The sequence below is a fragment of the Epargyreus clarus genome, unplaced genomic scaffold (genome assembly GCF_041222505.1).
Source record: "Epargyreus clarus isolate Ecla_fem2 unplaced genomic scaffold, WU_Ecla_fem_2.2 ptg000036l, whole genome shotgun sequence".
Lineage (NCBI taxonomy): Eukaryota > Metazoa > Arthropoda > Insecta > Lepidoptera > Hesperiidae > Epargyreus > Epargyreus clarus.
The window spans coordinates 3,213,896-3,226,024 of record NW_027332241.1 but is presented as its reverse complement, the minus strand read 5'-3'; the positions used below and the strand labels follow the sequence as shown (position 1 = coordinate 3,226,024).

General features: G+C 55.5%; 2 protein-coding genes across 2 annotated transcripts in view; both read right to left on the bottom strand.

Annotated features, from left to right (window-relative positions):
• Syt7 (Synaptotagmin 7) overlaps window positions 1-12,129 on the bottom strand; it is a 586,971-nt gene that overhangs the window by 467,663 nt on the left and 107,179 nt on the right. The window lies entirely within an intron of this gene.
• On the bottom strand, window positions 7,621-10,576 carry LOC140756813 (uncharacterized). Its single transcript, XM_073092348.1, has one exon. It carries the CDS (start codon window positions 10,540-10,542, stop codon window positions 7,621-7,623), a length of 2,922 nt encoding a protein of 973 aa, XP_072948449.1. The 5' UTR covers window positions 10,543-10,576.

The following is a 12,129-nucleotide window of genomic DNA, read 5'->3' as shown; positions in this document are numbered from 1 at the left end:
GACCCCAAAAACTTGTATTTCCTTCACAACAACATCCCCTTGATATCCAAAAAGTAAAATTGCGTCTTCTGTACCCTTACCATGAGTTTTTACGTTTTGACAAATATGACTGTTTTGGTATTTGTTTACGTATTTGCCCATACCAATTCCAATTAGCGCCCCTAGCAGATTGTGTCAGAACTATAGTGTCAGTAACGTAACATTAAATGTCTAAATTGACAAATGGCGCTTTATGTTTTGTCTCTCTTTTTTGCTAACATGTGAGGCAGACAAAAAGACTTGAGCTCTTACTTATTGTTACGTTTACTCAGTCCACTGAAGCAAACGGAACAGAATAATGGATTGAGTAAACGTAACGTAAAATTGTGGGATGTTTTGAAAGCTCATGGTAAGGATGCTAATCTTCGCACGGCCCCTGCCATACACACTACGGTGCACCGGAGAGGTCTACCTGTTTAGATATGCCTGCGCAGATAGACCGGACTGTGTGTGGGAATAGACCTAGGGGTTACTACCATCTCTTAAAACAATATTATTTTAATCATACTTTTAATTTTTTTGCAGGAAATTTAACTTTTTGAGCAAAATATGACAATTTCACTTGGTTTTATACAGTGGAAAAGCGAAAAATTACAATACAATACAATACAAAAACTCTTAATTGTACACCAAATTTATAGTAACAAATACAAAATATTTACAATAATTAAAGGTACAACTGGCGGCCTTATCACTAAATAGCGATCTCTTCCAGGCAACCATTTACTTATTGCAAGAAAGAGAGAATTATATAAAAGAGATCCAGTGTAGGGATGTACATGAGTGTCGCGGGGCGCTGTGTGTTCGGCGGTGTGGTGGTATGCCACGCCGCCACCTAACCTGCGACCGTATAGGGGTGCGGGCGTGATGTTGTACGGACGGCCTTCTTCCGTCCGGCGCCGGAAGCCCGCTCGTGGTGATAGTCGTCGCGTCGGGGAGTTGCGCCTGTCCCGTGCCGTAGAGAGGGTAGGTGCGGGGAAGGGGTGACGTGCAATAGAAACAATAATTGACGTGCAATAGAAACAAGAGTGTAGGCCAGCCAAAGCCTCTTCCCTATCCCGACCTAACCCCTACTTCCTCTTCTTGCGCAGGAACGCTTCCGTCTTCAGATTTTCCTTCTTCTTCCCCAGGAGTCTTCTTCTTCTCCAGGAGTCTTCTTTTCTTCAGGAGTCTTCTTCTTCGGGAGTCTTCTTCTTCTTCAGGAGTCTTCTTCGTATTCTTCTCTGCTGAGACCATGCTAAGGCCTATCTATCTATCGCTGGGACGTCTTACCCTCCGGGCGCACATATATTGCGGCAATGTCAACATAAGGGCGGTGGGCAGGAAATTCGGGTCTCGAGGATACCCTCTTTGCCCGGGCAGATTCTCAGGTGGTAAATACCCCCCGGATTCTTGATATTTATTCATAATAATATAATGTTATTTAAAACATAATAAAATAATGAACAAATATTAAAAATTTCTATCATCCCCCTGTTGAGGGGGTGATTCGGTAATTATCGCGTCGTTGTACCGAGCGGACGGTCGGCCCCCTGATGGTCGGGGGTCGCCAGCCCTGGGAGCTCCCGCGGGAGCGGGCGCCCCGTAGGTGGTCGATCGTGTAGGGGCGCGAACCCCTTTAAATGGGAGTATGGTCCGGCCTCCGCCCGCTCATACATTGAGCGTGCGAGGCGGACCACAAACTCCTCGACCGTTTCGATCTTAAGGTCGCGCCTCACCACTTCGTTCCTGACGTAGCGACCCGCCCCCACGATTGCTCGTAGGGCCAGGTTCTGCTGGGCCTGGAGACGCTGGCGTTGCGACCTAGATACCAACGCGTACCATGCCGGCGCCGCGTAGGTAAGTCGTGAACGAATGTAGGTCTTGTAGATCCCTAGTTTCGTCCTTAACGGTAACCTGGATGTAAGCACCGGTCGGAGCATCGCTCGGGCCGCTCGGGCCTGGTGGATCGATTGTTCCACCTGCGGGATCATGTGCAACGAGCGATCGATGTTACATCCTAGGTATTTCACTATTGGCTGCCAAGCTACCTCCGTGTCACGGAGCCTCAGCGGAGCCGGCATGATACGCTTGCGGCCGAACAGTATTGCGACTGTCTTTCCGACATTGACAGCCATGCGCCACTTATCCAGCCACATAGGTAGTAAGTCGAGCAGACGCTGCATTCTCCGTGCAGCTAAGTCCGCTCGGCGGGACGACGCGAAGTACGCACTGTCATCTGCGAACAACGCGAGCATAACGTCGCGCTCCCAGTCTTCCAGGTGACCTTGGAGAGTGGGGGCGTCGTTGGTATACAGAGCATAGAGCCACGGAGAGAGGCAGCTGCCCTGCGGCACCCCCGCACGTATGGGCCTAGGGTCTGAGGCGACGCCCTCGACCGAAATATAGAACTGCCGCTCACTTAAAAACGATGCTATCAACCGTATCAGCGTCGCCGGGGCAGGTGTATTCATCATTTTGCATATGAGCCCCTCATGCCATACGCGGTCGAACGCCTTCTCAATATCGAGAAAGACGCCGACCGTGTGACGGCCGTAGTTGAGCTCGGATGCTAAATGATGAATAACCCGCGTGAGCTGCAGCGTTGTAGAGTGACCGGCGCGGAACCCGAACTGCTCGTCCCTTATAGTAAGGAACGGACGCAGTCGTTTCAACGCCAGTCTCTCAAACAGCTTAGCTGTGGTTGATAGCAGGGTTATGGGGCGGTAGTTACCCGGGAGACGGCGGTCTTTCCCCGGTTTCGGGAGGACGATTACCTTCCCTAATTTCCAGATGGTCGGGAAATGGCCTGTGCGTAGGATGGCGTTAAAGACCCGAGTCATTGAGACAAGGGCCCCTCTGGACAGCATACCTAGCGCCGCGTTGGGGATCCCGTCGTGACCTGGAGCCTTACGCCTGGGTAGACGTAAGGCCGCCTTCCTTACCTCAGTGGGAGAGATAAACTCGATCCCTTCGAGTGCCGGTGTCGGGTCCCTAAGAAGATCCCCTACTCTACGCCCTACATCCTCGTGATGCGCGGAGGCTGACTGTGCGGGTGGATGGGGCGAGAACTGCTCTTCCATATACTCCGCAAGTATCTCCGCGCGGTCCTTTGCTGCGTGGACCCGCCTCCCCCCGCCATCTAGGAGAGGGGTGACGGGGACCTTAGCGCGAGTTAGCTGTCTATTGAGATGATGGAGAGACGTTTGCGACTCGCCAGCCTGGTCGATTCTCATCTCCCAGGTGGCCCCTCGCAGCTCCGCCATCTCAGCAGACAGCCGCTCGGCCAACGCATTCAGGTCGCGCTTGACCCGGGGACAACGTGTGCGCGCCCAGAGCTCGCGCAGCTTACGCTTCTTAGCGAGCATTTCGCTAAGACGGACTGGGAGTGGTGTACTGTAGCGGCCCGTCTCCACAGGGGACTGCGAAGTCGAAGCCGCCAGGGCATTAATAATTGAGGTTTGAACCGCCTCGGTGGCGGCTTCGACCCCCTCGGTGGAGGAGAGCGAGCCGCTAAACTTAATGGAATTTAAAGTGTTTTTAAACTTATCCCAGTCCGTCTTGCTGCGGAGTCTGGGGGGTTCCACACACGCCGCCCCAAGGCCAAGAACGACCAATATGGGCAGGTGTTGTGTGTCCAGGTCATACAACACCTCCACATGGACTGGACACGCGAGATCCTTGTGGAGTATGATGTCCAGGACATCTGGGCGGTGGGACTCGTCCGAGGGGATATGGGTAGGGGCCTCAGGACCCTGTACCTCATAGCCTTTAGCCTCGGAGTCTTCATACAGCTTCCGTCCCACGGGACTGATGACTCTGGACCCCCAAGCCAAGTGCTTGGCGTTGAGGTCACCAGCCACCAAGGTCGGAGCACCACCATCCATGATGTTCGAGATGTCCTGCGGGTCAAATTGGGGACCTGGTGGGCGATACGCCGCATAGAGTCGCAGGTCCCTTCCCGCCGCACTCAACGCTACCCCTATGGAGCGCGTATGGGTGAACGGCGGGTGTGGCAATTCCTCGTGTACCAAGTCGTGTCGAACCGCAACCGCGGTTCCCCTGAAGGGAAATCCCGTGGGCGTCTGTTCGTCACGCCGGTACACGTGGTAATTAGGTAGCCTTAGATCGAGGCCTGCACGCAGCTTGGTCTCACCCAGGAGCACGACGTGAATGTCCTGCGCCTGTATGAGACCACGCAGCGCTTGCAGGTGTCTAGTGACGCCGCCCGGATTCCAGTACAGCACCCTGAGGGACGCTGCACCGGACCCCGAGGACGTCTGAGACAATCCGTTGCACGGCCGCAACCAAGTCCGGGTGCCGGGCCACTGCCTCGCAGATGGACTGCACTGCTGTGACAAGGGCATCTGCGGGCGTGTCAAGCCCGAGGGCACGAAAGGGCCGCGCAACGGCGACCGGTGTTGTGGTCTGACGGGGGCGGGGTGTTGGTCGCTCCTCCGGTTCCTCGATCCTTAGCCGCCTCTGCGGTCTCCTGCGGCCGGTGCCCTCCTCTGCGACAGGCTGGGCCGGGAGTTGGGCACGGCGGGGGCGCGGAGCGGGCTGTCGCGGCTGTAGGGCCGGCGCGGACTCAGGAACTACCTGTGCCCGGGCCGGCTCCACCGCCGGAGCGGGGGCTGGCCCCGCGGCCGGATGCGTCTCTGGAGCTGGGTGTTCTGTCTCCATCGGCTGGGGGGTCGACTCGGCGAGGGGTACCCGCCGGGTCTCCCTCTGGTTCCTAAGACGCGCGGCGTTCCGACGCCTGTTATGCCTTTTACGCTTAGCAGACGTCGGGCGCCTCGCCGGTGCCATTAGAGATGCACCGGCCGCGGGCTCATACTCCTCCACTTGCCGCACTGAGGGCCCCACTGCGGTGGGCGGCGCACGGCTCCTGGCTGGAGGCGCCGGAGCAGGTGCGGCGCCCCGCTGTTGACGAGGGCCGGGAATAGGTGGTGGTAGCGCGATGCTTTTGGCCCGCGCCACTCGCCTAAGAACCGCACATCGCCTATCATTGGCCATGTGCGGTCCATGGCAGTTGGCGCATTTGGCTTGGGCATCGCGCGGTAGGGGACAATCCCGAGTTGCGTGTCCCTGCGCGCAACGGACGCACTTCGGCTGCTTGAAGCAGTTGTACGAGGCGTGGCCGAAGCCTTGGCAGCGGTGGCACTGGGCCGGGCCACCTCGGCCCCTCCACGCCTCGACAACCACCCCCGGCATGTTAAGTAGCTCGTCCACCCTGTAAAGGCGGGCGAGCTCCTCCTGGCCCAAGTGGTCCATCTGCACGTGAAACGTGCAACCCGGGCGTCCTCGCCTCGGTGGAATGTACGTCCCGAAACGTACCGGAAATCCAAGCGCCCTGAGCGCCCCGCATACTCTCTCCGGGTTCGTATCCGCCGGCAAGCCCCACACAGCCACCTTAGTGGGGCGGTTCTCGCGCGGCGTATAGCAGAACCAGGAGAGATCTGGCTCTGTGCCTGCTAAGTCGGTCAGGAACGCCTGGACCGTCCGGTACTCTTCGGGCGTCTGAGGGATAAACCTAATCCCTCGTCCATAGGGCCGTGCGCTCGGCGCGCGACCCAATCGGGCTCGCAGCACCTCGAAGTGCTGCGTCCAATTTGGGAACCGCTCCACCACAATGGGGGGGTAACCCTTGGGCCTGTCGTCAGCTCGAGGACCCTGGGATGGTCCACCAACGACGGGTGAACGCGGTGCTGAGTCAGCAGCCGCTGTTGTCGGGGATGGTGGGGTGGGCGCACTCCGTGGCGCCTGTGTCGACATTGCCGCAGCATACGTGACGCCCTGCCTCAAGCCACTAGGCGAGGCCGGACTATCAATATCCCTATCCCTACTTACACTTGACAACAATTCGTTCGCGGCTTCGCGGGTAGGAAGGGTAGGGGGCTGGGCGGGAATGGATAGGTTTTCGGTGGCCTCCGTGTGGCCGGACGGTGACGACCTCGATGCCATCTGCACATACGAGGTTGAGTCGAGGCCGGCCTCGACGGAGGGTGCCCTCGGGGGCGGGGGGGATGGGGAGGGGGAACGCGGGGGTGACCGGTGCGCGATGACCTTCACAGCAGCAGCAGCCTCCACGCCAGCGCTCTGCTCCTCCACGCTATCCTCATATTCGGAGGATGTTCCCGTCGACGCTTCCAGCACCTGCAACTTCGCTGGTCTCTCCAGGATTGGGTCTGAGGGCGAGACCCGTCTCGGGATCTTACTCGCCCTCTTAGGTGGTGTTGTAGGTGCAGGTGCTGGTTCTGGGTCCAGCGTCGGCATGTCCTGTCCGGGGCCTTCCTCTTGCTCGGGTTCGGGTAATTCGGGGGGTGCGTCCGACTCCGGCCTGGTGGTCGGCAGTGGGACCTCCCGGCAGGCTACGCGCCTCCGAGTACCCCGTCTTCCCCCGCGCACGAACATCGTGTGCAGGGGGTCCTCCGCTGGACGAGTTGGCTCGCTAGGGGGCGCGAACAAGTCGCGCACCATTATGCGCCTACCCTCATCCACGGATGTTGAGGGAGCGCCGGAGGACCGGCGCGTCTCCTCCTCCTTTTTCGGTCGCCGCGCGGCCATCCCCCCACCGGGTGAAGTGCGCTGGTGCAAAGCCCAGTGAGGGTGCCAGCGACGGACGACGGTTCTTCTTGACGCGCGGTCTCTCCAGCACACCCTTCTTTATCCAATAAAGGAGGGTAGTGTTCGGAGGCACACAATGGTGCTTTCTCACTCGCACCCCAAAGCAAGCCTGCGGAGGGTAATCGCGAAAAGATGGAATGGGGGGTACTCGGGTCTTACCTCTCGCTAGCGCGGAGCTCTCCAGCGGTAACCTGAGGTCTCCAACCGGGGGTCCTGCACTGCAATCCGTTTGACACCGAAATCCAAGCCACCGCAATCCAAGACACTGTAATCCAAGTCACTGCAATCCTGTATTGGGCCGAACGGAAACCGTATCGCATTCGTTAACTTTTGCGCGTGTAGAATCTTTGGGCGTTTGTGAGAAACGCTAAGGCCGGAAAACTGGTTTTCTGAGCTACCCCAGAGCAATACCGTAAAGAGAGCCGCGCTTTTTAGGCCCATTTTCATGTCATTTTCGCTTTGGCTGACCTAGTTTTCACCCTTTCTTTATTAATTTCCCAAAATCTACATACATGTATCATACATCGTTGGAATCCTCATAATTAGCCCTATTTAGCCACATAAGTTACATTATCATACCTAAATTAGTTATAAAGTTATTCGTGAAAATATACCAAAAATTTACAAGTTACGTCATTTCACATGTCAATATTCCTAATTATCTCGAAATTATCACAATTGATTCTTACTAATCGTACATCAATATGAAGCTAGAAACATATTCTAGGAGATAACATAAACATTAGAAATATAAAACATGGCTTAATCTCAAAATCTTAACCTATAATACAATTTTCATAAAAATACCTAAAAACTCGAATAAAATACAACAAATGCGACCGATAGCGCCATCTACCGTGTCTTATCCCTAAACTTAAAACTTACGTAATGTATTTTTCTTATTCAACATATAAAAACATATTCAGACAGACATAAAAAACAAGTTAATTACAATTCTTAATTAAATAACATCGGTTAGTCGCCGACATCCTCCCCCTCGTGCGTAGCACCAACTCCTGGCCCGGCGACTCCATGCTCGTGGCTCGACGTGACGACCGCCTCCCCGCAGTCTGGCTCGCTGGTCGATGCTCCACCGCCTGTGTCGTCGACCGCTTGCTCTTCATCACGCCGTGCTGGTACCAGCAGCACCAACTTGGAGCTGGGACGTTTCAACACGCCCCCCGTAGTGCGCACCTCCAATATCCTGGTGCGACCGTCGGGCCCAGGGAAGGTTCGGACCACCTCACCCCTCGGCCAGGCTCCTCGTGGCAGCGTGGAGTCCACTATTAGGACCGTGTCTCCACACTGCAAGTCCCTTGCGGCAGCTCTCGCGTCGACTCTTCTCGGGATCAGAGTTGGAAGATACTCTTTCACCCATCTGCTCCAGAAGTGGTCGGCTAGTCGCTGCGCTGTCCTCCATGTGCGCCGGCCGGTGAGGTCTTCGTCGGTGAATGTCCCCAATCTTGTGCCGCAGGATCTCCCAATTAAGAAGTGATTGGGAGTGAGGGCACCTTCTTCATTGTCTTCGTCGGCTTCGATAAGAGGTCTTGAGTTCACCAGGTGCTCCGCCTCCAGTAACAGAGTGTGCAGGACTTCTTCCTTGGGATGCCTTTCCTTGAGGGTAACCGTCAAGGCCGTTTTGATGGAACGGACCAGGCGCTCCCATTCCCCGCCCATGTTCGGAGCCCCAGGTGGTATGAATTTCCACCTGATGCTCATCCGCTCGGCTGTGGTGATGAGGTCTTCTTTGTTGAGGCTGGCGAGGGCTTCTTGAAGTTCCTTGTTGGCCCCCACGAAGTTGGTGCCGTTGTCGCTGAAGATCGTCTTCGGCATCCCCCTTCTTGCTGCCATTCTTCGTAGCGCCAGGATCATGGAGTCCGTTGACAGAGATGCTGCCAGTTCCACGTGGACGGCTCTGGTTGTGAGGCACGTAAACAGAGCGCCCCACCTCTTCTCATGACGCCGACCCACCGTGATGCTCATGGGCCCGAAGTAGTCCACGGCGGTGCATGTGAACGGCGGTTCCCCATGCCGTAACCGTTCCAGCGGGAGATTCCCCATCGGCTGGAGTCGTGGCGTGCCGTGGTACACCTTGCACCACTGACACCGATGAACCGTCGCTCTCACTGCAGACCGTAGTCCCAGGATCCAGTAGCGCTGCCTCAACTCGTTGATCACCGTCGCGTGGTTACCATGGTTGAATACTTCATGGTAGTACGCGATGAGCAGTCTGGTGATGTGATGCTTGCTGTCTAACACCACAGGTTTCTTATCTTGCCGAGTGTGTCTTGCCGCGTCGATTCTTCCTCGGAGTCGTAGTAATCCATCTTCCATGACGACATCCAGTTTCTTAAGCCTGCTATTCTTCTCGAATGGCTTCATCTTCTTGACGCAGCGTACTTCATCTTGGAAGCTCTCTTCTTGGCTTCTTCGTAATAGGATCTTTTCGGCTTCTTTTATTTGGTCGGGTTCGAGGGGAATGAATCTCCTTTCTTGGGTGTTCTTGTTCACGGGCTTCATTGCTACCTTGGCTTTCTTCTTATTTGTTTTCCAGGTAGAATCTTGACGCTCAGACTTACGGGACACGTTCACTGCGTGTTTCTTCTTTCGGCACAGGTCGACGAACTGTAGTACCCTCGCGGTCGCTCTTACTAGTCGAGTCCAACTTGAAAACTTGACTGGGTTCGGAGTTGGATGTCGATCAACGGGCTTCGTTGCCCCCACAGTTGACCTCTCCTTCTCTTCTCCCGTGAGCTCCGCCTTGAAGGTACGTGGTTTCGGCCAATCTTCCTCCTCTTGTGCCAGGAACGAAGGTCCATTGAACCATCTGTGTCCGCTCCCGAAGTCCTTGGGCACGTCCCTCGTTGCGTCGTTACTATTGAGATTCTTTACCCGACTTCCATAATCCTGCTTTAGTGCCGGATCCCCATCCAGTTTCTTTTCGATGTTCCTTAACCGGTTTTCCGCTTGCTTGTAATTGTCAGGCATTTTCCCTTCCTTGTTTTTCCATAGCAAGCCGGTCTCGAAGCGCCCATTGTCCAATCTCTTTGTCGTTTCTTCCAAAATTGCCAGAGCCCTTTCTTCTATGTCTGTGGTCGGTCGACGTGGCTGGATCCCCAACGATTCCACGGCGAAATGTTCCTTGATGACCTTTTCCAAATCCTCTTCTTTAGAAGACACGTGCGCGCAGGTTACGAAGTTCACAGGTCTTGATGCTGCTCCATCGGACCCGTGTAGCACCCACCCTAAGTAGGTCAATGATGCTACGGGTTGACCTCTTTTCCCCTTGCGTGTGGCTCTGGACACGATGAGCTCCCAATTGTCTTGACCGATTAACAACTTGGGTGACTCTTCTTCATAATGCAATTGTTTCGACATTGGCTTGAGATGAGCGCATTCTTCAATCCTTCTTATTTCCAATCTCTGAGGCGTCAGGTTGATGTCATCTATCGTACGGGCCCCAGAGATGGTTCTCTTCTTGGTCTGGTGCATTCCCTTCAATCTGACGTTGACCTTCATTGAATCTTGCTTGGAGATGGTCTTCCCACCTACGGTCTCCAAGGTGAGTGCTTCCACGGGTCCTTTGAGGCCGATTTGTCTTGCAACCGCAGAGTCGAGAAGCGTGACAGTTGACCCCTCATCCAGTAACGCCAGGATCCGGGCAGCTCCCTTCGGTCCATATAGCTCAACAGGAACCATCTTCAAATATGCCTTCGCTGTCCTTGCAGTGTTCACCGGGAGCATGACGTTATTCGCAATTTCTTTCTTCTCTTCGGGCTTCGGGTGATCCCATCGTTCTTCATGAAGCACGAAGTGATGCCACCGCTTACATGTCTTGCACGGTGGTCGCCGACATGTTTCCTTCCGATGTCGTCCTTGAAGACACTTGAAACACATCTTCGACTTGGTAGCGACGTCCCACCGTTCCTTCATTGGCATCTGTAGAAATTTGCGACATTCGAAGTGATGCTCGTACTGGCAATGTGGACAGGTCTTCTTTTCTTCCAGTTGTTCGGACGTGGTGTTCGTGAATTGACGTCTGGGAGGCTGGCGCGGCTGCTGCGTAGTCTCCTGCGTCGCGTATGGTCCACACCGGTCCGCTTCCCTGTTGAGGAACTTCATTAAATGCACCAGGTCTGGATCTTGATCTTCTGCGTCGGCGGCGAAGTCGTACCACCGATACTGCAATACCGCCGGCATCTTGCTCACGATGATCCTTACCATTTCAGGTGAGTGTAGGTACTGCGGTCTTCTTAGCCCCCGTATTGTCGCGACGGTGTTGTTCACTCGACTGGCGAACACGCAGATGTCGCGCGCATTTTCGTTGATCCTAGGAAGATCCTTTACCTTTTCCAGTTCCATGAGGATCAGGGCTTCTGGTCTTCCAAACCTTCGACGAAGAGCTTCTATTACTTCTTCAGGAGGGCACTCTGAATATAATAGGCTCTTGATAGCCTCCCTTGCCGTGCCCTTAATTGACCGCCGCAGCCGCGCCATATTCTGTGCATCCGTAAACAGCGGTGCGGTGTCCTCATATACCGTCCTGAAGGCGATCCATTCTTCGCTTCTTCCATCGAAGTCGGGTAATTCATGTACGTAGTTAGGTTGCGATGCATTCCTCGGCGCAACACTAATGGCCTTCATGATGGCCTCAGCTAATTCCTTGGTCCCGTTGCTTGAAGGTTCCGCTTGGTCTTCAGGCTTGACGATAGTGACTGGAGGTTGACTGGCTCGCCCCTCCCCGGACGCCCCCAGTCGGTGCCCCTCCCCGGACACCTCCCCCTGATGCCCCTCCCCGGACATCCTCTCCACCGTCGACTGCACCCATGTGTGGATGTTCGCGTTATGCGACCAGTCTTCATCCTCGACCTCGGACTCTTCATTCTCCACCTGGACCAGCTCCCATTGCGCCTTGGCGAGTTCTGCAGCTGCCTTCGCCTCTTCCAGCTGTCGGCGCGCCAATTCCAGCTTGGCTTCCATCTCCCGACGTTTCGTCGACTTCACCGACCGCGTTTTCCGGGTTCCAGCTGTTGCAGCAGTTGGAGCAGCTGGAACACCTGGAGTAGCTGGAACAGTCGCCAAGGTGCCTGAAGTGACTCTAGACTCATATGTTGTAAGCGTACCCTCAGTTGCGGTGCCCGATGTCCCCGAAGAGTCAGTTGTCCCCTGCGCGCTTTCCGTGGCGCGGGGCGCAGTAGACTGGTTCGGCGACGAGGTTCTCCTCTGGCTCCGTGTGACTGGCATGGCGGCGTCAGTAACCCGACGATATGACGACTAGCACGATGATCCGGCTCGAAGGACCAGCTGATGTCGCGGGGCGCTGTGTGTTCGGCGGTGTGGTGGTATGCCACGCCGCCACCTAACCTGCGACCGTATAGGGGTGCGGGCGTGATGTTGTACGGACGGCCTTCTTCCGTCCGGCGCCGGAAGCCCGCTCGTGGTGATAGTCGTCGCGTCGGGGAGTTGCGCCTGTCCCGTGCCGTA

Excerpts from the sequence above, each read along its gene's own strand:
- LOC140756813 (XM_073092348.1), bottom strand. The coding sequence starts at position 10,542 with ATGTGTTTCAAGTGTCTTCAAGGACGACATCGGAAGGAAACATGTCGG.